Source organism: Panthera tigris, chromosome A3 (assembly GCF_018350195.1).
Source record: "Panthera tigris isolate Pti1 chromosome A3, P.tigris_Pti1_mat1.1, whole genome shotgun sequence".
NCBI classification, from domain to species: Eukaryota; Metazoa; Chordata; class Mammalia; order Carnivora; family Felidae; genus Panthera; species Panthera tigris.
Genome location: NC_056662.1, coordinates 103,664,704 through 103,691,215, shown reverse-complemented (window position 1 = coordinate 103,691,215; position 26,512 = coordinate 103,664,704). Strand labels below are relative to the sequence as shown.

The following is a 26,512-nucleotide window of genomic DNA, read 5'->3' as shown; positions in this document are numbered from 1 at the left end:
CGTGTTTAACACTTAGTAGTGTAGGAATCTGGGTTATGGTTACTTGAGGGTCCATAATATAATGGTCCCTACTTTTGTATATGTCCTAAATTGTTCAATACAGAAAAATTTTATTTTATTTTATTTTATTTTATTTTATTTTATTTTATTTTAAATGTGTATTTGTTTTTGAGAGAGAGAAAGAGACAGAGCACGAGTGAGAGAGGGGCAGAGAGAGAGGGAGACACAGAATCCGAAGCAGGCTCCAGGCTCTGAGCTGTCAGCACAGAGCCTGACGTGGGGCTTGAACTCATGAACTGTGAGATCATGACCTGAGCCGAACTTGGACATTCAGCCGACTGAGCCACCCAGGAGCCCCAAAACAAAAAAAAAATTTTAAATGGTTATCAAGATGATGTGACATGAAAACAATGTAATGACATAATATTAATGAAAGAACTGACATCCAAAATTATTGGTTCAGTGTGATTATATATACATTTTACATAAAATTTGCAAGGAATATAGGAGAATGCACCCAGTGTTTGTGAGAGCACCATGGGATTGGGTGATTTTTTTTCCTACTATCATTTCCTTTAATGCTGCTCCCATGATTTCACCATAAATAAAATTTAAAGGGAAACGCGTCAGAATGTGCTTTATATAGAATATGTATATTCCTAACAAGGAAGATGATGGAGGGGAATACAATGAAAAATTTGCTGTGGCAGAGAAATGCTTTCATTCTGGCTTAATAGTAAACACAGGAAAGGGCACCGGGTGGCTCCGTCAGTTAAGCGTCCACCTCTTGATTTCAGCTCAGGTCATGATCTCACGGTTCATGAGTTCAAGCCCCATATCGGGCTCTCTGCTGTTTGTGTGGAGCCCATTTTGGATCCTCTGTCTCCCCTCTCTGCCTCTCCCCTGCCCTTTCCCTGCTCTCATATGCGCTCTACCTCTCTCTCAAAAATAAATAAACGTTAAAAAAAATAGTAAACCTGTGAAGATGAAAAAGTCTTGGATCCATAGTGACCCAGCCCTGAAAAGGCCTCTGGTCCCTGGTCTCTGCTTTTCAAATGCCATCTGAAATGATTGTAATTAGTCATTCTTCATGCCTTACTTATGTACACCATTTTTGAAGTGGGGGGGATCCCCCTTTTTAACAGTCCTCACTTGGGGCGCCTGGGTGGCTTGGTCGGTTAAGCGGCCGACTTCGGCTCAGGTCACGCTCTCGCGGTCCATGAGTTCGAGCCCTGCGTCGGGCTCTGTGCTGACAGCTCAGAGCCTGGAGCCTGTTTCAGATTCTGTGTCTCCCTCTCTCTCTGCCCCTCCCCTGTTCATGCTCTGTCTCTCTCTGTCTCAAAAATAAATAAATGTTAAAAAAAAAAATTTAAAAAAAAAACAGTCCTCACCTTCTCCATGGAGCAATGAAGTCATTTACCTTCTCAGCCTTTCTCCTTCCCCACCCAGAAGGCCCTTTGTCCTCACAATACCCAGGACAGACATCAGGAGGAATCCAAGGGCTTGGGTCACCCTCTCTGGTTCTTACCAGGACTCGCCAGGACTCATATCTTTTGTAAAATCCAAACAAGTAAGACAACAGGAACATCAGGGAGATGAGAAAAGAGGTGAGTGAGACATATATCACCCATCCTTGTAGCAAGGCGTTTGCTACCTGGGTGGCAGCTACCAGCATCCAGACCCAGCACCCAAATATCTGTAAGAAAAAAAAAATAAAACAAGAACCTTCATTTGCTTGTGTCGGGCATAGTTCCCTTTGCAGGGCATCCCTCTTCTCCTCTGTCTCCGGTTACAAGCTCTACAGATGAAGTTAGGGGGGAAGCAAGAGGGAAATGGGGAAGGAAGGCTGGCCCCGAGCAAGAGTAGACTTTGTTAGAAAACTCAAGTGGTTAACACTGAGGTCACCAGTGGAGGGACTTGGGCAGTTTGGTTTGTGGATGTGTCTTCTTGGCCCAAACAGTGTTGACATATACAGCCGTTACATACATTTCTGAATAAGTTGCCAACATTTAAAACAGGATATTTCACAAGAAAAATTTTGATTTTAGACATTTCTTGAGAAGTCTATAGTTCTAGCCACAGTTGAACACATTCCCAAGCCAGAAGAGGCTGAAATGAGTTGTGACTGTTTCTTTAAAAAGGACCCAGAGTCCTCAGTGGACCGCATCCCCTTCACCCCCAACTCCACACCCTTGTGTCGCACTTTTTTTTTTTTCCAACGTTTTTTATTTATTTTTGGGACAGAGAGAGACAGAGCATGAACGGGGGAGGGGCAGAGAGAGAGAGGGAGACACAGAATCGGAAACAGGCTCCAGGCTCCGAGCCATCAGCCCAGAGCCTGACGCGGGGCTCGAACTCACGGACCGCGAGATCGTGACCTGGCTGAAGTCGGACGCTTAACCGACTGCGCCACCCAGGCGCCCCATGTCGCACGTTTTATGTTGCTCACTTTCTCTGTGGAATAGTGCTCTCCTTCTCCTGGTTCCCTTTACTCACTCACCATGCCTGCCTGGCCCTGTGTGCATTTAGCTTGGGCCCCTGGGTTATAGTATCTGACACCCTGTGGTCAGATAGCAGTTGGGCAATACTATTCCAGTTTAATCATCTCTCAACTCTGTCCAACCTTTTATTATCCTCTTGGTGGAGAAACCAAATCTTTTCTATGGACTCTGCCTTTGTTTGCTTTTAGCCTGGGTTTATACCCATGTTAGTGAGTCCAGGGAAAGAAATAAATGTCCACTAAACAGCATGTTCAGTTAGAGGAGAGGCCTGAGGGAAAGGGTCAACATGAGCACCAAGTAGTTTTGCTATTGGTTTGTCTCAGAGTTTCTGTGCTCCTCTCCTTCCTGGGTTCTCCTTAGAATATCCTTGTGAGCCTCCTTGGTTCTCCCTCTCTTCACTCCTGTTAAATCTATGCTTCTAAGCATCGTATAGGTTGGCAATTACAGGTCTTCAGTCCCACACATCCACTTGCCACTGGATGTCTCTACTCAGATGTTTCATAGCAGGGGCCAGCTTTGTACTTGCAGGATCCCGGGAATGAGCGCCTTATTAAATTTTGCACCCTGAGCATCTCATTTGCCCCACCCTAGGCCTGTCTTTGCCCCCTCAAGATCCTCAAATCCAACAGTTACAAAATCTGAACTCATTGCCACGTCCTAATTCCCTCAGAACCCACTCATCTCTGCACCTTCTGAGAATGACCCTTCTGAGGGAGAGAGTGATGGGTTTGGGAATGAGTGTAACAAGTGATAATGTTCTACTTCTCACACTGCATGGTGGGAAATTTTTTTCTTTTATAAAGCAATAAAATAATTTTTAAAAATGTGCTGGACTATGAGACCACTGGAGATTTAGAGTGATGAAGAGACAGAGCCAAGGATGGCTCCCATATTTGAGGTATGGAGGAAGCACACCACCAGATTTAAAACTTTGGGTAAAGTTACAGTAATCAGAAAGAGTTATCAGTGCAGGTAGCTCACATTTCTGCTCATCTCAGGAGATAACTCATCCCTTTCCCTAGTTCTGTTGCCTTCCACACAATTTTAGAAGCAGATTGTCAAAATCTACAGTATCTTCTGGGGCTTTGTGTTAAATTTATGGATCAATTTGGAGGAGAATTGACATCTTTACTATGATGAGTTTTCCAATCCATGAACATGGTATGCCTCTCCAATTATTGACATTTCTTTGTCTTCTTTTATCAATAGTTTGTAGTTTTTAGCATACAGATACTGTACACACTTCCTTATATTTATGCCTCAGTATTTTATTTGGGGGGAGCTATTGTAGATAGTATTGCTTTTTTTTTTTTTTAATTTTTTTAACGTTTATTTATTTTTGAGACAGAGAGAGACAGAGCATGAACGGGGGAGGGGCAGAGAGAGAGGGAGACACAGAATCCAAAACAGGCTCTGGGCTCTGAGCTGTCAGCACAGAGCCCGACGCAGGGCTCGAACTCACAGACTGTGAGATCATGACCTGAGCCGAAGTCGGACGCTCAACCGACCGAGCCACCCAGGCACCCCAGTATTGCTTTTTTAAAAATTTCATTTCCTGGGGCACCTGGGTGGCACAGTAAGTTAGGTTCCTGACTCTCGATTTCAGCTCACATCATGATCTTGTGGTTTGTGGGATCAAGCTCTGTGTTGGGCTCTGCACTGACAGCTGGAGCATGCTTGGGACTCTCTCTCTGTCTCTTTCTCTCTCTCTCTTTCTCTGCTTGCATTCACTCTCTTTCTCTCTCTCTCAAAATAAATAAATAAACTTAAAAAAATAAAAACTTCATTTCCCAGTTGTTCAATGCTAGTAATACAAACATGACTGTTTATTTTGTGTGTTAACATTGTATCCTGCAAGTTGCTAAATTCACTTACTCGAAGAAGTTGTTTGGTAGATTCCTTGGAATCTTCTGTGTATCTCATTAGGTTTTAATTTTTATGATTACAAATAAGATTGAGCTTACGTGCATACATTTCATCTTCTGTAAAATTTTTAATTGTTTTTTTATTGGTTCCAAACTTCTTATGGGTTTGTTTTTCTTACTGATTCATAGTAACTCTTTCTAATAGTGTGGATCTTGTTGGCTGTGCGAATTATTGCAAATATATTCCTCGAGCACATGTTTTGCACATTTTTATGATGCCTTTTGATGAACAGAGTTCTTAATTTTAATGTAATTGAATATGCTCACCTTTTCCTTTATAGACTGTGCTTCTTTGGTCAAGTTTAACAAATCCTTTCCTACCTTGGGTCATGAAGATAGTCTTTCTGGGACCACTTTCTTCCTGCAGTACAATCATTAGTAGTATCTTTGGGAAAGGTCAGTTGGTAGTAGTCAGTTTGATTTGTCAGAAAATATTCTTATTTTTCACCCTGACAATTATTTCCTCTCCACACTTCTAAGATATTTTCTCAATGGTTCCACGTCTTCTGTCTTTGAAGTTCTGCAGTTTGTGTTGAAGCGTGGGTATCTTTGTACTACTTTTGCTTGGCGTTAATTTCATATTTGATACCTGATAATTCCATTTCCTCAGTCTTGGTGCCTGATTCTGCAGTTTGTGGCTTCTGTTAACTTTCATTCCTGTTCATTTTTTCCCTCCTATGTTTGGTGAATTCTGGTTGTGAATGACTGTGGGAGTAGCTCACTTCTGAATGTTGCTATTAGAGAACTTCTGGATTAAACGAGTCCAGTTATTTCTGTCTAGGTGAACTGAAAGATATGCAACTTTCAGTTCTCATTTTCATAACATACCCCTGGCTTCCTGGGACGAGCAGGTCTCACCTTACAAGTAAGCAAAACATAGACATGGATATGTCCACTGTCCCTGATGAGGCTTCCACTGCTGTTATTCTGGAGAGGAAAAGCACTTTTGGATTTACAGAGAATTTATGAGCCCTTAAGGAGAGAAAAGGAACAGGAATGGAGAAGCCAAAACAGATTAGGAAGGTGACCACAAACAAGGTTCTTACTGGGCTGGACAACACATTCAGAAGCTTCACCTTCACATAAAGACCAGCTCTGGGAGCACATTTCCCCAGATCTCAATAGTCAGTGTCCTTGTGAATTTTGCAAGTCTTAGGTTGAGCCTGGAACCACCTGTGAGTAAGTTGGTTAGCGTGTCCTGAAGAGGGGGCGTTGAAGGACAAAAGCCGCTGTTCCCCTTGAACTGGGCTCCTGCATGTTGATCTCAATGACAGGGGTCTGCTGGTGCTTTGGGGCACCTGCTAAGCATCCTCCCCACCGAGACTTGGGAAGTGCATAAAAATGCTGGCACCCTGTCAACACCCAAACGATGCTAGCTGCTAGTGGCAATGGTGTTTGGGACTCAGTGACCGCACCGGAGCTCGTCAAATTTTAGACTCATTTTAGACCCCGGAAGGCAGAGCATGCTGTGTGCCATTCACCGCTGTATTCCTGGTGCCCAGCACAGGCCCTAATACAAGGTGGGTGGGCATGGGGTCAAAGATCATCCTTCAGAATGAATCAATGATGACACTCCATGTTCATCAGGTGCTTTACAGTTGATAAGATGCATTTGCTTAGATAGCCTTGGTTAGTCTACACAGCAGTTCGAACTCCTTGGACTTCCTGAGACCAGAGAACTGCCACTTCATACCTGACACTGCTTATTGCCAGTTCGCCTCTGCCAGACCTGGAGGGTGTGCCAGAGTGCCTGAGCCCCACTGTGCCTATCAGTGCCTGCAGAGGGCCCCCCCCTCCCCGCCATCAGAGGCTGCCCTGGGCGGACGCTGCCAGATGCACATTATTTACACGTCACACTAAGTTCTCCCCACAGTGTGTGAGGTGGTGCCGTATTGGAGGGGACTGAGACCTGAGGTCACACAGGACATGGGGTAGGACAGCTCTGGATCTCTTCTGGCAACCAGAGTTTACGCCTGAGGGCAGGGGCCTCTGAGGGCTTGGGTATCTACTCAACTTGCCTGAGAATCTTCTTGAAATGGCTTTAGTGTTGCATAATCAATGTCATGAAGGGGAATGTTATTTTTTATTTCCCCACCCTCTACCTTCTGGACAGAAGAAAGGACCAGGGCCAAGGACAAACTCCGGGCGAATTTAAACCCAGTCTTTCTTACCTCGTTTCTGCCTCAAGCAGTCTAGATTGGATTCTTTATAGGTAAGCCAGTTTCGAGTATTTGTCTTTACTTTTTTTTTTTTTTTTTTAAATCTATATTTAGCTTTCCAAATTTTCTTGGCAGGCTAAACTGCTCTCTTATTTGAACCTTCAGTTTGTATTTTCCCAAGAGCAGGAGATATTTTTAGATGTCTGGGGCTGGCCCTCACAGTGGAAGAATATTTTATCATAGTAAGATATTGTGATCGAGTGGATTTCAAGTATGACTTGGTTCAGAGTCTGTTTCTTACGAACGGACACAGACCACTCGTCTATGCAATCTGCAAACGCTGAACCGAAATCTGAAGGGAGGCAGAGAAGTTGGACTCCGAGCATCTCATCACACCACAGAGTGAGAAAACTTTCAAAGGCACCAGGGGTTAGGTCAGGAGGATTCAGAAGGGTCTTGTTGACAATTTGATAGGACAATCTGAGCTTCAGATAAGGATAACGGCTGTGGGTTGAAATACAGCAACTAAATTGAAGTCTGTGAGTTGAAAAAATACTTTCAGAAAAGCCCCCTTTGGGGGTCATTTTTGGGGGGGGAGGATGCTTATTATTTCGGAAGGCAGCTGTGCCCATCGTTATACCCTCCCCCCCCCCAATGTTTATTATTGTGATTGCTGCTTAAAAAAGGAAAAAAAGCAACCAAAAGTATGGTGTAGAGGCAAGGAGATTCTAAAATATGTGGATGCCTGGGGCTTCCCCTCTGAGTCCTGTTACTCCTGGGGTCTTTGAAAGTCCATCTGGGGACTCTGAGAAATCCCCAGGGTCTAGGTCCTGCCCCAGAGATTCCGACTGAGCCCATTGTGAAAAGTTCCCCAGGTGGTGCAGTTAGGACCTGAGAACCCTGGGAGCCTCTCTCTTTGTTTCCTGTCTGACCCACCCTGTTTATGGACGCAGCATCCTTCCTCCTGGGTTCCAATTCAAGCTCTGCCTGCTCGGCAGGTTTTTTGACTCATCTGTACTTTCATGCACTTGTCCATCAAACAGAGGAGGTGGGGATCGCCTCTCTCATTGGATTCTCGTGAGAACTAGCTAAGTCTCCCCAGCACACGGTGAGCGTGCGGTACTGTTGGCCATGTTAGCCATAACCATTTGGAATGGCACAGAAGACCAGAGGGAATGTTCCCCGACAAGGAGCCAGAGGAGGGAAAGTTCAGGGCCAGTCTTGCTGAGGGAGGGGAAGTTCACTTCTGGGGGAGCCGGGAGAACCACCAGCTGGGTGAGTGAGAGAACATTTAGGGGACACACATCCTTCTGAGGAGTCGATGGAAGTTTCGGTCATCTAGAAAAATGTACCTATGTACACGCACGACTTTTGTCTACAGATCTGGGGACTCGCAGACCCTCAAAGCCCACCTGCAGCTCCCAGGTTGAAATCCCTTGTCATCTCCAGGCTAAGTAACAGTGCCATCAACTGCTGTATTATTTTGACAATATCAATCGAAACATTAAATACACATATTGTTTGATCCAATAATTTCACTTTTTTGAGTCTGTCCTATAAATAATGCACAGGAACAAAATGGTGAAAGTACAAAGTTGTTTATTGGGGCCTTGCTGGTTATGGAAAAGATAAGATACATCTTAAATGTGCATCCAGAGAGGACCAATCAAAGCAATTATGTTTGCACAGCAGAACACTCAGCAGCTTTCAAAAAGAATGAAAAAATCTTTGTATGCCAAAGGGAACAAGTTATAAGAACCGTAAAAGGCACAGACCAGCGCGCCCAGTGTGCTATGATTTTTGTAGAAAAAGAAGAAAATGTATGTGTGCGTGTAGGTGCATTTGTTTGCAGATGCACAGAATGTTTCTGGAACGAGACCCAATAAACCAACCAGTGCCCCAGGCTCCTAGGAGAACTACTTGACAGGGTGTTGAATGTTTAAACTAATTAAAAAAAAAATTTTATATTTAGAAAGCAAGAAAGAAAACCCTGTGCCAGATGATGGAGGCTGGCTTCAAAGGTCAAGACTTTTGAATGGGAGAGACAGGAGAATCACCTGTTCTTTGGGGAGGATGAATCCGTCCACCCAAATAGAGCAGGTGGGACCTGAGGCCCCTGATGGGCAGAGCAGGTGAACTTCATGCATGGAGAGGTTCTGAAGACAGACACCGCCCTGGAGATGACCCCATGTGAACGGCAAAGGAGGAGTCAAAAGGATGCACGGTCTCAGATTGCACGGGCCGGGACTCCGGGATGAGGTGGGAGGTGTGGGCTCGGGCGGGGCAGGTCAGGGGGTGAGAGCCAGGGAGGAGCACTGGGGCGATACCCTGCTGGCAGGTTTTTCTGCATAGCTGGGCAGTAGCTCAGCGTGGTGGGTCTCACCACCAGCACCGCATTCCTTTGCTTACCGCTTGTCTTGATTTTCATGAAGCACTGCCTCTCTTTCCCTTCCCTGGGACTTGGGGGAACGCAGGCTCCAACACAAAGCCTCAGAAACTTCAGGCCGGGAGGACAAGGCCCACATGAAGACAGTGAGGCCCAGGAGGGAACGGTGCCAAGCGAGCTGGGGGCTCCTGGTCCCACTGATGGCCCCTCTCCCCTCCCCCTTCCCTGTCCTAATCTTTTGTCTCTATGAATTTGGCTCCTCTGAGGACATCATGTGAGTGGAATCATACAGGATTTGCCTTTTGGCGACTGGCTCATTTCACGGAGCATAATGGCCTCACAGTTAATCCCTGTTGCGGCCTGTGTCAGACTTTCCTTCCTTTTTAACGACCGAATAATAGGCCATAACACGAACACACCACATACATAGTTTGCGCATCCATTCCTCCACTGATGGGACGCTTGGACTGTCACGAAAGGTGCCGGTGTGTGCAACTATCTGATGCACGTTCTTTAAAAGGGAAAAAATAAGACGAAACTCATCCTGGGGCTGTGCTTTGGACCCCGTAATTCTGGTGCAAAATCCTCCTTCAGACAGACCCACTGTGTTTGTGCTGGAGCACGTGTCCATCCCTGGGTGGGGGTGGGGGGGTGGGGGGGTGATATCAACTCAAAATGCCTTCACTCCAGGGCGATTGTAATGACTCGAACCCAAACCACGTGGCAGGAAGGAGAGCTGTTACTATTTTTCAACCCTAAGATTTTTTTTTTTTTCAACGTTTTTTATTTTATTTTTGGGACAGAGAGAGACAGAGCATGAACGGGGGAGGGGCAGAGAGAGAGAGGGAGACACAGAATCGGAAGCAGGCTCCAGGCTCCGAGCCATCAGCCCAGAGCCTGACGCGGGGCTCGAACTCATGGACTGCGAGATCGTGACCTGGCTGAAGTCGGACGCTTAACCGACTGCGCCACCCAGGCGCCCCTCAACCCTAAGATTTTTTAAAACTGATTGTAAAAAATGATGTTAACAGCAAAGGAATTTTTTGGTATATTAGGTCCCCTTCCAGCCCTAGTGCTCGCGCGTACGTATTTTCTATAAAGCTGGAAATCGTGATGGACATGCATTTTGTATTCTCCTTTATATATTTTTGGATTTTGCTACGTGGCTTGATACTAAAATTGATTCTTGGTACGCAAGCTCGTTCTATTCAGTTGGCCTGAGCACTGAATCTGTGAACACGGGGTCATTTGCTCCCAGGGGAAGTAGGCAGTAGGTTCCTGCAAAATCTCTGGTCACGGTATTTTCATCAACTGATCAACACGTACCTTTATTTGAGGTGCTTCAACGCATAGCTTTACGTTAGGTGTGTGTGTAAAGACCCCTTATTTAATATATGCTCTTGAGTCGTTAACACTGAACTCTTGGCCAACAGCACTACAAGCCTGTCGAGCACGTATTGTCTATGAAAGGCAACTCACGGGGTTCTCGTGCTGAAACCCTAAACAGCACTTCAGCGAGAACCGAGGGGCTATTTTAAACAGCAAAATCACCAAAGAGAAGCACAAAAATGTGAAAGATGTGCCCCCAGACAGACTTTGGAAAGGACTCTTGTTTACAGGATGAGAGCTGAGACAAGAAGGCACAGGGTAGCGTCTTGCTCGGCCTCAGCTGGGAACATGCACCTCAGACAACCCAAACGTTTTGCTGCTCTGTACGGGCCCGCCAATAACCAGGAGAGTGCTGTATTGTTTAGCGACTGCGAATAAATTGTCGCGACTACATACGTTTGCAAAGAGAGAATCCAGTAATGACAACTGACTGCACTTTTCAATGCCACAATTACACTCCATCAAGCTGAAAAATGTCACTTACTCAATGAGGCCCCTGTGCCTGCACATTGGATGTCTCCAGCTTTTCCCGTTACAGACAATGACACAGGAAATAGCGTTACAGAGATGGTTGCCTTCGTTTAACTTGTATCCTTGAATTTCCCAACTGGGCTTACTGGTAGGAGGCGTGGGCAGGGAGGCGTGACTTTCCACCATTCACTAGGCTCATCGCAGGCCCAGGCTGGGACATTTGTGTGACCGAGTCTGGCCCTTCCAGGGGGAAGACACCAGGGGACTCCCGGGAAGGGGTTCTTCCTGCCTAAGGAGACCAAGATGAGACCGTTTCCGTTCTTGCTCTGGCCATTGCTGTGTCTGGTATCAGGCCTGGAGCTATGAAACGGAAGAGGACAGAGGTGGAGGGAAACGGCTTGGGCCCTGGCGACGCAGCTATGCTGCGAAAGAATCAGCCCAGAGGTACAGCTGGCCGAGACTTCCCAGAACGTGACATGGTCCGTTCCCTTCTGCTCAAGCCAGTCTGAGCTGGCGACAGCCCTTGGCATGGCACTGCCGAGGACCAGCTGGGATGCCTGGGACCCCACCCCCCTCTTAGAATACCCTGCTGGCTCCCCGTGACCCGCAGACCAAACTCGGGCCATGGCCCTGCAAGCCCAGCCTGCCTGACTCTCCCCGCTCTGCGTCAGTCTCGCTGAGCCTCCGTCATTGCCCCCAGCCCTGGGGCTTCCAAACGTGGGCTGAGATTCATGGTGAAAACCACTTAGTTCGTCGCCAACAACATTAAAAAACTAAGTAGGCTGGACTAGCAAGCAGGAGTACGTTACCCATGGGAAAGGGAAACAGTGTCCTGAATCTGTTGTTTCATTGCACACACATACACCACACATGCACACCTACACACACGTGTACCGGGTTGCCACGAAAACATCTCTCTTCTGTGGGCCCCAGTCGGTGTGGGGGAAACCTTTGCTCTAGAATGCCTTCCTTCCTCTAGCCAAGGGCCTCTGCCTGTGCTGGTGCGCACCCCCTTCCACAGTCCTTTCCTCCACAGCACTGTCTGGGGCAGACACTCTTGACATTGGGTCCACAGCATGGCTGCCATAGCAGGAGCCCATCGGGGACCTGAGGGCCACACTGGGGCCCATATGGGCCTCGTGAGCCTGGGAGAGGAAGGGAGCAGGAACGAAACTTGACAGGAGCCCTGGGTGGGACAGGTGGGAGGGGTCCTGGAGTGTCCCACATCTGCAGTGACTAGAACTCAGTGTGGTCGAGCCAGGGCAGACACAGCTGGGTGACGCTGGCCTCCTCTAGGCTGCCTCGGGGAGCCGGGCGCTCCTGGGCGGTCCTCACCCAGCTCGGAGACCCCCGTGCCCACGTGGGTGCTGCCTACAGCCCATGGGGCAGCTCCCGTGCCTGAGTCAGTGGCTGCCAGCCTGTGAAGCTTCTGAGCAAGAATCGTTACCTCCTTCGTACGGCGGGGCGGGGGGAGGAAACCGGTTCTGGGAGGCCAAGCGACTTTCCCAAAGTTACTCACGGGAGCGTGCCAGGCCTGGACTGGAATCCAGGACCCGCACACAGCTAGCATTGTATGGAAGTTCAACGCTCCATAATTTAACCTAGGACACTTCCAAACACTGAGTCACTACATCCTGATTCACAGAGGGCGAGTTTTCTCTGTGGCTTTAAGGTTAGCAGGAAATTGTGGCCCAGGCCCCTTGGCCTCCGGTGAGGGCCCACGTCTTATCCGGTCCACTCCAGGAACAATAGTGCCGGCCAGAGCTCCAGCTACCACCGTTCCTGGCAGAACAAATCATATAAGGAGGCCTTGGTACCCATAAGGCAAAGGAGGGGCTGGCCGCTGGCTGGGGAAAGTCTGTGCCTACCTTGGGGTGTGTGCCTGGGAGGGGCAGGATGCCGCCGCAGGGGGAGGGACTGGTGAGTCAGCGGGGCCTCCTCCGCTTTCCTCCCCTCCCTCCTGGCTTCCTCCCCCAGGGCCACTGCACCCCCCCACTGACCCAGCTTTTTATTGACCGAGCAGTACAGATTTTCATAAAGTAGGGTAATAAAACCATTCTTACCCATCCAAAGTCTAAAGAGCTTTTCCTTCTTGTCTCTTTTAAAAAAACAAAACAAAACGAAAACACTACGCACTTTTAGGGCAAAAATGTTTTTTATCCTCCCTTTTTAAAACTTTTTTTAACCTTAGAAAAGTTAGAAAGTACAGAAAAGATGTAAATGCAGATAAATGCATCCCGCTCCCCAAGGTGGCCTGGTGGATAGGCTTCTTCCAACCTCGGTCTCTTTCTCTTTGGCTCCCACTATGGTTGTTAAGCTCACGTCCCTTCGCGTGTTACCAGAAAGTCACCAGACGAGCCCAGGAGTCAGGCTCAGGGGAGGTTCTCCACCTGAGCCCACAGATGTTTTGTGTCCAAGATGGCCGTGATCCTGTTCTTTGTCAGGCACTGAGGACCCGTAGTGATATCACTATTCACTCTAGTCCTGGTTGACTCCTTCCCCCTCCCCCACCTGTCTATGACCAGACCTTTGAGGGCAGGGACCAGACCAGGGTCACCTCCTCCAGGAAGCCACTCTTGACTGCCAAGCCCCGAGTGCATCATGAGGAGTGACCTCCCTCATGGTTATTTTCTCTCTCCACTGCCTCCTCCCCAGGCCCCGAGCTCCTGGATACAGGACTCGGCCCTGTGGTTTTTGTGTCCCCAGTGTAGGGCACGGAGCCTGGCACAAAGCAGGCTGTACATGCTGCCGAGTTGAGGAGGAGACAGGAGGCGGGTTGCTGGACCCTCCACTCCCTAGCTGCTCAGTCTCATCTCCCTGGGCCTGATTACCATGCAAGTGGTACCAGCCGACACCTTCTGGGCCTGCCACTCTGGCCCAACCACAGACTGGCATTTCTGCCAGAGCCGGGACAGAATGGGGACAAACACCCATTTGTTTCATCCCCACCCATTTCCTGCTCCATTACTTCACAGGCCCTAGAAATTCTCCAGGTCCGGAGCGTCCTCCCTCAGAGAGCAGAGGGGCTTCCCTGGGATGCTTTCCTACCCCTGCTGCTTTCACCCCCCCACCCCACCCCCCCACCCCTGGGCACATAGGAAGGACTATATAAAAATGTGTGTCAGAGAGGACCATGTTCAAATAGACGTACCACCCCCCTCCCACATCCATCCAGCATCACCTGGGCAGAGAGAAGGTCCAGATGGGCATGGGGGGTGGGATGGGCTGTGACCAGCTTGGAAAGCAGAAAAGGCCAAGCTCAGAGATTCCCTCCAAGGGGAGGAGCTGAGTTGGGCTTTTTCGATACAGGTCAGAAGACTCTGGGGGCCCCTGTGATATCTGGCCCTCCTCTCAGACCCACCTTGGACCTTCTAGGTATAGCTTGAGGTGGGAGGGTGGGGTCTGTGTCTCAAAGGCTGTGGAACCTGAGTTATGGGCTGGCTCTGTTGCAAGCCCTGCGTCGGCCCCAAGCAGACATCTATTCTGGCCGAGATGGGGAAGATCTGACCATGTGGTGACATCTGAGAGGCAGGGCTGGTTGGCAGGTACGGGACGAGGCAAAGGAGGGTCTGGCAGAGATGAGAGGGGTAAAGGCCAGGGAAGCCTGGTGTGGGCCCCCCCCCCCCCACTTGGGCCCACTTCCTGCCACTTGCCAATCTGGACAACATTCCAGAAACCTCTTCTGCCTCCCACAGATCAGCTGTGCCCCAGGGGAAAGTTCTCTAGGCAAAGAGCTCCTGGAAGGGCGCTGGCAGCAGGTGGGGCACTTCTCATTGACGAGACTTCTTATCTGGGGTTCCCTGTGTTCCAGCAGGTCAGAATGTGCCCTGCTACTCTCTGCAAGAGGACCCAGTTATTTCCTTCAAAACACCTACTAGTTAAGGGAAATCGTCCTGGCGGGCTGACCTTCCAGCGGCAGCTTGGAGCCTGTCTTGTCTGAACTGAGACTGGCCACCAGTTCAGGGATGGCCAGACGGTCGGGGGAAGTCCAGACTTGGGCAGGAGGGCGTGTGCAGACGTGGACCATACCGGTTAGTTCCAAGGGTCTCTCAGCTCAAGCCCGCCCTTGTGTGGTCTGCTCTGTGATGTGGGTTGGAACTCTGTAGGCCACAATTCCCAGCCCCCTTAGAAGTTGGAGTTTTGCTAGGTTCTGGCATTGGTGGGGGCCTGGAGGGGGCCTGGGATGGGAGGAGGGTGGTGGGGGCTTCCTGTTGGCTGGTCTGGGTCCTGTCACTGTCACTCTGGCAGCAGCAGCAGCCGTTGGCTCCGACCCCAAGGTCCCCGTGCCCCTCCTCAGAGGCCTGAGAACCAGCCGGGCAGGTTTTCCTCTGGATGTCCGAGCACTGGCCACCCTCTCCGGACTCCAGCCACTCCGGGTGCTTATTTCTGGCGGCCTCAGCATCTCCTTTCTACTCTTTCAGCTTTTCGACAACGGCATAAACAAGTCCCTGTGTCGAATCCCCTCTGCGTGCAGTACCCACTGTGGTTTCTGCTTCTTCCTGCACCCTGACAGCCGAGCTCCATTTATGGATCTCCTTGGCTAATCTCCCTTTGCCCCATTAGGCATCAAACTCCAGAAGGCAGGGGTCATGTCTTTCTTCGTCATCTTTATATCCCCATGCTTGGCACAGAGTAGGCGCTCAATAAATACTTGTTGAGTGACTACGTGGCATTGAGGTATGGCAGTCCCCTCTTTTCTTACAGCCTGATGGCATGTATTTGTTAACTGCCTGGTCACAGGAAGTCCTTGTCTGAACAAGCGAACATCTAATCCCTCAATCCAAACCGTTCAAGAGTGCCAAGCCCCTGCCTTGAGTCAGCGTATCCTAAAGGCTACCTAGTTCCTGGAGCCTTTGGCAATGGGGGGCTGTGCACCCTGGCTTTTCTCTCTTTCCTATCTTGGGAAATACCCTTTGTTAATAACCTTCTTAGCAGTGGTAGCATCTCAGTAAATAGCTGTTGGTTCACAGCTGGAAGTTTCTCACAAGAGACCCATACTTTCTACTAAGAGGTCCGGATGACAAACAATAATAAAACACGTGCGTTCACATTTCTGGAGCGGTTGCAACGTGGTATTGTCTTCTGGGAATGTCCTTACTGAGACCCCAGGGCTGTCTTACGAGATCTTTGCTGTTACTTTCTCCATTGTTGAGGCTCAGAGTGGTTAAGTAATCTGCCCAGGGTCTCACAGCAATTAAGTAGCACAGCCAGGCTCTCCACCTTGTTCTGAATGACTCTATTTTACTGAACCTGAACACACTGGGGGCCTCCAGAGTAAGGGTGGGACTGGTGCAGGGAGGCTAAAGCGGGTCTAAACAACTCGGGGACGTTGACATCGACCGCTTCCCAGATTGCCCCTCCTGTCCTTCCCTCCCAGGGCCTGGCTCTTTCCCAGCCCCACTCTGTAATCCTCCTTCCCTGTTCCATGTTGTCCCTTGCAGGGGGCCTCCTGGGGCATTATGGTGGGAATCAGTGGCACCCTGGGCATGGAGGTGGTTAGTCCCCTCATCCTGCAGAGGAGCGGGTAGGGGGAGGCCAAATGAGGGTGAGGCAGGGGGTGAAGGGAGGGACAGAAGCAACAAGGACGAAATAAAATGGGCAAACTGAGCTTACTTTTGAGTAAACACTCCCCACAGTATGGAGAATTGAAAGGGAAGCACAGAAAAACAAGGGAAAGGATTTCTCCCTTTGAAAACCCAGCTTTAAGGGGATGTCACGACAGAGGGGAGGGCACCTGCCCTGAGCCAGGCCTGATGTGAGCCCTGACTCCTTCTCTCAGCCTCCGCAGTAACTTCAGTCGGCACAGATGACCAGAAACCGCTTGAGGGCCAGCAGGTTTTCGGACAGGCTTTTACATATAAACAGAGTAAAAGAAGAGGCAGGCTGAAATTACGGTAAAGCTGGGGATTGCGTTTAAGCAAGACATAAAGGTGACCTTTCTCAGCTGGAAGATTCTGGAATGAGCTTCTAGGGGTATCACAGTGTTTCCCTCTGGCCACAGTGCAAGCCAAATACGAAGCTGAACGCATCAAACACCAGTGTGTCCGAATTGTTTCATCTTTTAACTGGCTGACTCCAGAAATCTTCTTAGCTGTTTCTTTTTTAATTAGTTAAACATCAAATCAATTAAGTTAACTAGTGAAAGGTTTAAAATCAAAAGACTTCCTTGGACTATGTTTCATAGAACACTCCCTGGGTCACAGTCACCTGGGTCAGCTCTTGGGATCCCCCTGTCATCTTGTAAAAAAGATGAGTCAACTCACACCGGGCAGGTAATCAGGTAATCAGCGCCTCCCCCCCCCCCCACCCCCAACTATGTGCACGCTGAAGAGGTGGGCCTGGGTCATCAGGAGCTGGGGGGTGTGGTGCTGTGAGTCACCTGGTCGCCAGCCTGCCCCGCTTGGGCACCAGCCGGCTCACACACTCTCTGAACGAAAGCCGGATGGAATACACCACGTCTGTTCTCACCTTAAAATGTACTGATTCGCCCTCGAAGATCACATTTTGAAATTAACATCGTTTTCACATGGGAAATCTGAATTCAACGGCAAACCGAACAAAACATGAATTTTAAAGTTAAAATCTAAAAAAAAAAAAAAAAAAAAAGTCTCCTCCGTCGCTGGTGGGGACGTAAAATGGTACAGGCACTCTGGAAAAACAGTTTGTCAGTTTCTTAACAGGAAGTAGGCATACACTCATGATACGACCCAACAGTCACACTCGGGCATTCTCCCAGGGAGGTAAAAACAACATCCACATTAAAGCCTGCATGCGAACGTTCACACAGCTTTATTTAGAATAGCTAAACACTGTAAGTAAGCGACTAAAATGTTTCTCAATGGGTCCATGGTTAAAGAAACCACGGCATGTCCCTGCCCTGGAACACTAGGAGCAATCACAGGAAGGAACTGTTGGCACACCCCCCACAACTTGGGTGCCCCTCAGGAGGGTTCTGAGGCATGGAAGAGGCCAATCTGTAATGGCCACATGCTCTATGGCTCCATTTATTTATATAACTTACTTGAAATGACAAAATTATAGCGATGGAATTAGTGGTTTCCGGGGGTTCTGGGGGGACGGTGAGGGAGGACAGGGTGGGTTGGGGGGACTATAAAAAGCAAGCAGGAGGAAGATCTCTGTGGTGATGGAACAGTTTTGTATCTTGACTGCGGTGCTGACATGAATCTACACACGTGAGAAGACGGCACATTAGTGTGGACATATTTTACCAACGTCATTTACCTGGTTTTGATGGGACCAGTGTTATAAAAGATGTAATCACCGGCGGGGGGGGGGGCGCGTAGGGAGCTGGGGGAGACCTCTCTGAGCTATATCTGTAACTGCCTATGAATCTCTAACTACTGCAAAATACATGTTTTTCAAATGTGCATTTTAATGTTAAAGAGTGTAAGATAAAGCAACTTAGGCAAAGGCCTGTAAAAGCAGTCTCTGGGTGCAGAGCTGGTAGGGAACATGGAAAATTCTCTTGGAATCTATGCCACCCTAGTTTGTCATTGCCATGACTGCAAAAGAGCCCGACTGCTTGCTGCTGGCAGCCGGGGTGGCAGGGGGCCTCAGGGGAGGCGAGGGGAAGAGCTCAGGGCCTCATTGGAGCTCCTCCTTAGTTCTGTTCTCCTTGTATTTTGAGCCCCTCATTCCCATGGAAAGGTCCTGGGCACCGACCCTGCTCTCCAGATGTCACAGTGGGTGTTTAGGAAACCACCACCACTTCCACTCTGGGTCACCCCCACCACGGACCACATCTGCATCTGGGTATGGATTTCACTTGCTCTGCCCCTTTTTGCTGGCCTGAGCTCCTGGTTTTAGAATGCACCCTCTGGACTCATGTCCTTAGAAAAACACATGTGTGTCTACGATGCCTCAAGCCCCCAGACTGAGAATCTGCTGGGACTCCAAGGCCTGGTGCTCTGGTGTCAGCCCCAGTGTGTGGCAGTGGGCAGCATGCCCAGGTGACCGGGGACAGAGGCGTTTCTGCTAGGCTGATCTCACCCTCCTCTCCAGCCCAGCACGTATTCTGCTCAATGGGATCAGAACCAACTGACGAACTTGACCTTCTCCGTCCTCTCCCATTTACCTCCCCATCCCTGGCCCACTATGAGGCAAGCACACTTGATTCTGTAGTTCATGCTTGGAATGCTCATTTAAGGAAGAGGCAGGTGCAGAATAGCATGTACAGAATAACCCCATTAAATCCATATTTATGCGTGTATATATATATATATACATGTATATATGCGTGTATATATACATACACGCATACATATATATGCGCATACATATATATGCGTGTATATATATATACACGCATAAATATGAATTATATTTATTTCTGCATTTTCTAAGTATTCCCACGATGAATAAGGATCACTTGTGAATTAAAACTAAAGTTGTCATGCAGAAACATCAGACAAGGCCGAATGAAAGGACATTCACAAAGTAACTGATCAGCACTCTTCAAAAGTGTCAAGACAAAGACAGAAGGAGACAAAGGAGATCAGATAAGCAAATGCAATGCGGGATTCTGGACTGGATCCTGGACCAGAGAAATGACATGGGTGGGGAAATCAGCACAATTTGAATGAGGTTTATTAGAACAGTTGAGCAACGAAAGTATCAGTGCTAATTTCCTGATTTTGATGGTTAAATTAGGTAAGATATGGACCTTAAGGGAAGCTGAGTAAAGAGTATATGGGAACTCTCTGTACTGTTCACGCAGCTTTGCGGTAAGTCTAAAGTTACTTCAACAGAAAAATAAATGAAAAAAAAAAAAAATCAAGCCAATGATGATATCTCACCCCCTAAGATACTTAAGGCCCCAGAGACCAGCATAAGGAGCCCAGCATCATGGGGTTGGGTCCATGAGAGGCCCCTCTCACTATCACTTCCCCCTGGGTTTCTCCCTAGTTCTGTAAGCCCTGTCCCTCCAGCCTCCTGCCTTGCTGGTCTCTCCTGGACTCCAAGCCTTTTTCCTTTTCTTGGCCGCCAGCCTGGAAATCCAGTCTATCTTTGGAGATCCAACACCAAAACCGCCTCCTGAGTGGTATGCCTGGACCCTTCCCCGGCTTGACAAGGTCAGATGGTCTCCCATGCTGGTGTCCCAGCCCAGGACAGTCACGGCCTCAAGCATAGTCTGACTGTGGAGAAGTGCTCGTGAGTCTCCCTCCTGCAGACAGGGAACCTGGGAAGGCGGGCCCTGTACCAGGGGCTTGCAAGATTGACATAAATCATGCTCTCAGTATGCAGTGGTGGACTAACCAGGATCCTGGCAGTTCATGTGGTTGTTCTGAGGTGAGGAACACGCCTGGGTCCGGGCACCGAGAACTTTCAGGAGCACTAAGATGTCATCAGTCTGGCAGGATGCCCATACGTATGTCCCCCGGGGTTCAGGCCTGGCAGAAACCTGCCTCTTGGGTGGGGCCTCAGCTGGAGCCACCCAAATGCTGGGCCTGCCCTGCCTGCCCTCCCTTTCTTGGTGCCATCAATGGGCGCACTTTAATGAGTTTGCCACGGGGTCACTCGATCAGGCCCAGCTTTCGGGCAGATGACACGAGAGGGCTGGTCAGGTCCTGGTCAGGTCCGACTGAAAGCCGGAACCACTTTCTACCTTTCCCTCCCTGGCCTGGGGCCAGCACTGCCAAATTTAGAGCTGGTGAGAAAATATCACCCATAAGCTAGATATTTCACAAGGTGTTTGGAAAAAACGAAACAAACTCCTTTGCCCTGAATTATTCACTAGACTTTAGTGTCCCCACAAGTAGAAAGGGGACGGTGACAGCCGGCTCAGAGAGGACTGGAGTTTGACTGACACTGTGTATGCAGAGTTCTGCAGACTGGAACACGCGAGCCCCCCCCCCCCCCCCGCCAGCCTGCCCCCCGCAGGGATCAGGGCCACCATTCAGCTGTAGGGCACCTCAGAGAGTAAGTTACGCAGTGACACGTTCTAGTGTGCGACCAGGGCGTCTCACACAACTGTTTTATGGCAGATGTTGTCAAAAGCTACCTCCTGAGCAGAGTCTACAAGTCCAAGTTCAAAGTCAGCTGACAAGACAATTAAGAAAATACGGGAAGACCTTCTCTCAGAAGGAAACAGTTCCCCCATTTTGAACTTTAGAAAAGCCGAAACAAGCAAGGAATTGTTGAAAAGAAACCATATAAAAATCCATTTCCAACACCTTCCTGAGGACCCAGGATATTTAAGCAGCATCCTCCCCCTGCTCTTCCCCCCACCCCAGCCCCTCCAATCACCAAGTGGCCTGCTTGTCACCCGTGGTGGGTTTGTTTTGGAAGGAGGAAACCCACCCATACTGCAGAAGCCAGAGGAGCAGAGGGAGGGATTAGGGACGTTCGGGCTGAGTCTGAGTCGTGCGGGAGATCAGAGACCACATCAACTCTGGCCCGGGTTCCCCTTCTCCAGGGAGTGCTCTGTAGCCACCGGCCAGCTTCTCCCAGGCCCTCCCCTTCTGCAGGTGGCCCACGAGGCAACACTCACCAGCTCCGGCAAGAAGAAGGCGTAGGGGATGGTGAGGAACAGCGAGACCCCCAGGGGCACGTCGGGCGGGGAGTAGCTGGTGGCGGGCGGCGGGTCCGGGGAGGCCATCTCTCGCCCAATGCCTGGTGCCCTTGGCTCCGCAGCAGCTCGCCGGCTCCTCGGCCCGTCAAATATCACCTCCTGCCTGACACACCCATCGGACGTCGCCTGGGAGGGAGAGAAAAAAAAAAAAAAAACGTTCCAGCCGAGCAGGTCCTTCCACTCCCTCCGGCCAAAAGACTCCTCGGTGAAATGCGAATGCGGATTCGGATTTGCATCAGATGGGCCTTGGCCCGCTGGGGCACAGCCGCGGGGCACGTTGAGGCAAGGAGGGCGGGAGTCTCTTTTCTTCCTAAGGAATTTTTGAATCCTGGAGCATATTACTGCAGGGGGTGCCAGCTACAGCCACCACGCCTCAACCCTCAATACAGGCCAAGGCAACTCGCCACGACAAAGACTGTTTGTTGAGGACCTACTATGAGCTGAGCTGAGCTAAGCAATCTGTAGGCAACTCTGGCCCTTCCCACAGTGGTGCACAGGGTTATTTCATAGCTTTCCCAAGTAAGGACACTGAGAATCTGTTAGGTCAAGTTAAGGTCACAGAGCTGGTCACTGACAATGCTGGGTCTTATATCCATCTGGCCCTGTTGCCTGGGTCCCTCCCTCCCCACTCCTGGGGGCCACCCTCCATCTCAGACAGAGGGAAAGGAGCCACACTCACTTCAGCTGTGGTCCCCAGAGACTTGGCGGTTCCTCACCACCCTCCCGTCCTCTCTGCTCACACAGCGGATGGAAGACTTCTCCCTCTCTAGAAGAAGTCCGCCCCAGCAGGAGAAGGGCTCAGTGGGCTGGGTGCTGCTGCCTCCCTCCTTCCCTGCAGCGGCCCCCAGCCGGTGTCGCCAGGAGCTGGGCTTGGGGCCAGGCAGTTCCTTCCTGCCTTCCGCCCACCCGCTGGCCGATCAGAGGGGCCGTGACCCAGTGGCCAAGCCGCTCCTTTCGCTTTAAAGATAGGTCCTGGGGGCTGGAGTCCTTTTCTTCTCCACCTTAGAGTTGACCACCTGCAGGAAGGCCAGCAACCCCAGAGTCTGCTCGGGGTGCTTGGGGTTGGGGTCCTTTCTCCCCGCCCTCCATGGCCTCAACCTCAGCCCTGGGAGGCCAGTCCGTGAGCTGCTCCTTGGTGAGGAGGGGATGTGGGAAGGGTAGCCTTGTGTGCTGGGGTAACTGGCATCCTCCACAAGAGGCCAGTGTCTGTTCATTAGCAAGAGCGGTGCATTCCAGGGCCTGCCCTCCTGGGTCAGTGCAACGGCCAGCTGGGCCTTTGCCTGGTCTGGGGATAGCCAGCAGAGAGCCAGGGTTTGGATAACTGAAGCCCAAAGCAAAGCATTGCAAGGAGAGGCAAAGAGCACACCGGTAAACCTTAAGCCAGCCTGCTCATGCCTTCTCCCAGGCCCGCGGAGACCCAGGGAGAAAGTGAGGCCTTAATCCCACCTGCCACTTTTTTGCAGGTGAACTCAAGCTACGCAGGCATCGCCCCAGGAATCCCACCTCTTGACGCCTCCTCTCCTGAAGGTTTTAAGTCAGCCCTGTGCCTCTCTTATGGCATGTAGGATGCTTTGACTTGACCGCTGACAGCACGGCATCATGGGAGCAGCTTAGGGAAAGCAAGAAGGAAAACACGGTCCTCAGGATCCTTTCTCATCTATGAAGCAGAGGTCATAATAGAACCTGGGGCCCCTTAGAGGTTGACAGGGTCTGAGCCGCTTACACCGCCCGAGGCAATTGGAGTATTAAGAAATGAAGCCGCGACAAAACCAGGTGATAAACGCTGTGGCGTATTTTAAAGATTTTACATCTAACCAAGTGATGTCGTATTATACGTGCCAAAGTGTAGCACACTCTACTTGGGCTATTTGTACGAAAGCTGCAAGGATTCATGATGCATCCCAGGGAGGGAGAGCCCAGAAGGGGCAGAAGTTCAGAGTTGTTAAGAACAGCTTCGACTGGGAAGAAATGGAGAGGCAGCTCATGCATTCCTGAAATGATGCCGAGCTTTGTATCCGTATTCCTGGAGGAGGCGTCCCAGGACACTCTGGGGTGACAGCTGTTCTAACGCACTTCCGGCGACAGTTGTGCTGGAACTCCGTGTCAGGAGACACTTTCCCAGCTGCGTCGGGTCCTGTAGGGGATCTTCATGGATGGCTTCAGATAATCAAACCACGTTTGCAGTGTGATGCCCCCGCAGCATCTGCGAAGCTCTTGGAGACTGCTCTTTGGTGGTGTCTTCCCCCTGCTGTGTTTGTTTTTTTTCTTCCTTTTTTTCTTTTTGGATCCGGGTTCATTTTCTGACTTTATGTCCCCAGACACTTACTCCCAACACAACTGTTACGTATTCTATACAGAAAGTTGTATTATCTGAAAACGTATCAGGAAATGAGTCTTTACTTTTCACAGAAAATCTCAAAGAAAAATGACTGAGCAAAAGGATGCCTTTGCCATGCTTTCCGTCCCATACAACAAACTTAAGTTTCGTACAGGAAAAATTTTTTTTTTAATTTTTTTTAACGTTTATTTATTTTTGAGACAGAGAGAGAGAGCATGAACAGGGGAGGGTCAGAGAGAGAGGGAGACACAGAATCCAAAACAGGCTCCAGGCTCTGAGCGGTCAGCACAGAGCCTGACGCGGGGCTCGAACTCAAGGACCGCGAGATCATGACCTGAGCTGAAGTTGGCCGCTTAACCGACTGAGCCACCCAGGCGCCCAGGAAAATGTTTTTTAAGTGAAAGGAAAGTAAAATTTGAAAGCCCAGTCCGTGCACCTCTGGGGCTGTGGGTATGAATGCACTTGCAAACAAGGTCAGAAATCTGGTGTGGGGCCGTGGGGGAATGCCAAGCCCAGAAGAGGGGCCTCCCAGACTCTTCTGCGAAGGGTCTGCTGGTTTCCACCTCCTGGGCTGAGAATGAGAGTTAATCCTGAAAGTCTTGCAACAGTGTCTGACGCTGCTGATTACCATCATCGTTGCCTCCATTTTCCCCTTCGTTCGTCGGGGTGGATTCAATGGGATAATCCATATGAAAGTATTTAGGACAGTTCTGGCATATGGCGGATGCTTAATAAGTACTTGCGTGTTTATATAATTCTAACCCTGAAATCTCTTCTGGTCCTCCTTCCTTTCCACAACAACAGAACCTCCTCTGTCAATATGTCCATCCTGATCTTAAAAAATAGTTTCAAAATTGTTTCCATTGATGCATAGTACACTTACAGAAAGAGTACACGAAACATCCAGACCATGAAACTTCCGCCCAGAGCACAGAATGTTGCCAGACTCCCGGTACATTTTTCTCGCCCTCCTTCCTAATCCCTGTTCTCATGATGCCCTAACCCCATAGGCCGTGTCTTGCCCGTTTCTGGATGGATTCCTCTGTGTCTGGCGTCTTCCACTCAACATGACGTCTGTGAAACTCGTGCGCGTAACTGTGTCTTGTAGTTCACTCCCTGCCGCAGTGTTCCACTATAGGAGTGGAAGACACTTTGTCAATCTATTGTTTCTGCACATTGGAGTCCTTTCAGTTGGGGTTAAAATTAAGAACACTGCTATGAACTTCTAGAACATGGCTTTTGGAGCATCTGCGTATGCACCTCTATCGGGAATGTCTTAGGAGTAGAATTGTGGGTCACGTGGTATGTGTTTTTTAGCAGATAACGTCAAGCTGTTTGACAAAGTGGTTTAAACTACAGTAGAACCTTGGATTGCAAGTAATTTGCTCTCCGAGTGTTCTGCAAGATGAGCAAACATTTCTAATAAATTGTAACTTGATACACAAGGGATGTCTTGCAACATGAGTAGTATGTGATGCGGAACATCACATGACCACAACTGAGCCGGTGCCCCAATGCCCCCCTCCGCCCCCGCGTCGCTGCGGGATTGTGGATAATTGTCTCCCATGCTTGGATGCTCGCTCGGTCTCCGACCATGGTGTTTGGCAGAAATGAGTGATTTTTCAGAATGTTGGAAGATGCCCACAGCTGGCACTTTGAACATTTTTGAACATTTGTCACTTCAAAGCACCTATGGACAGTTCTTTGCTTTTCCATCCAAGAGTAAGCTTAGGAAGGCTTTGCTTCCTTCTAGGTCAGGCTGCCTGCAGGTATAGACCCTTTCCTCTGCTGCCTTATTGCCAGTTACATTAAATACAGTATACGACAAAAGTTTATTAATACTGTACTGTATTAATCCATGCGAGTGCATACAATGGTCCCCATGCAGAAAAAGGTTGAAAAGAAAGGTGGTAAGAGGAAGATGATTACAGTGGAAGTTAAGAAAGAAATCATCGAGAAGTACGAACGAGGTATGCGAGTGGCTGAAATTTCAAGAGTTTATAAGAAGTCTACATCTGCACCTTGTCTGCAGAGGAGGAGGAGAAAAGGTGGAGGAATCCCTCACTTCAAATGAGATTAGGGAGATGTGTAAAATGTGGGAAACTGTAAAATGTAGAAAAGCACCACCTGAATAAGGCTGTAGCAGTATGAGCAGTGAATCTGTTTAACGATGATGCAATATTACATTTCTGTGAAATCCTCAAAAGGAGGCAAAAGCAAGTGTCATTGGATAGCCTCCTTGTTAAAGTTGCACGAAAAGAAAAAGATTCCATTGAGCCAACAGAAATCAGTGATTCCGTCCGTGATTGTGAAAATCGTCCTGCACAATAACCCTCTTCTTGTCTCCCTCACACCAGCCATGAAGGCTTTCAAAGGTAAGTGCAAGGTAACTTATTTTTCTTCATATTTTCTATTTTCTTTATTATTTTGTATTATATTACAGTATTGTAATCATTTTTATATGAATATTTTTGGGTTGTGGAATGAATCATCTGAGTTTCCATCGTTTCTTATGGGGAAATTCGCTTTGCTATATAAATGCTTTGGATGACGAGCATGTTCCCGGAACAAATTATGCTCGCAAACCAAGGTTTTACTGTATTTATGTTCCCACCACCGATGTGTGCAAGAACTGCTCCTTGATGTTTAATTGATGTTTTTAAGTAATTGATGTTTGCGTGTATATTATAACACATTTGGGGGTTGCATTTTTCCACCCCTTAATTTTTTTTTTAATTTGGTTTATTTTTGA

General features: G+C 49.1%; 1 protein-coding gene across 2 annotated transcripts in view; it reads right to left on the bottom strand.

The window, feature by feature from the left end:
* The window catches only part of MALL (mal, T cell differentiation protein like), a 34,662-nt gene that overhangs the window by 4,933 nt on the left and 3,217 nt on the right, over positions 1-26,512 (bottom strand). Inside the window, exons 1-3 of one of the 2 annotated variants that reach the window (XM_007082360.3) lie at positions 22,102-22,251; positions 21,342-21,548; positions 1,529-1,696 (exon numbers count right to left, since the gene is read on the bottom strand). In XM_007082360.3, coding sequence (XP_007082422.1) covers positions 1,529-1,696; positions 21,342-21,449 — 276 coding nt within the window. In that variant the 5' untranslated portion in view covers positions 21,450-21,548; positions 22,102-22,251. Of the gene's footprint in view, positions 1-1,528; positions 1,697-21,341; positions 21,549-22,101; positions 22,252-26,512 lie in introns of those variants that run through there. The other variant, XM_042982037.1, reaches the window with a different exon arrangement.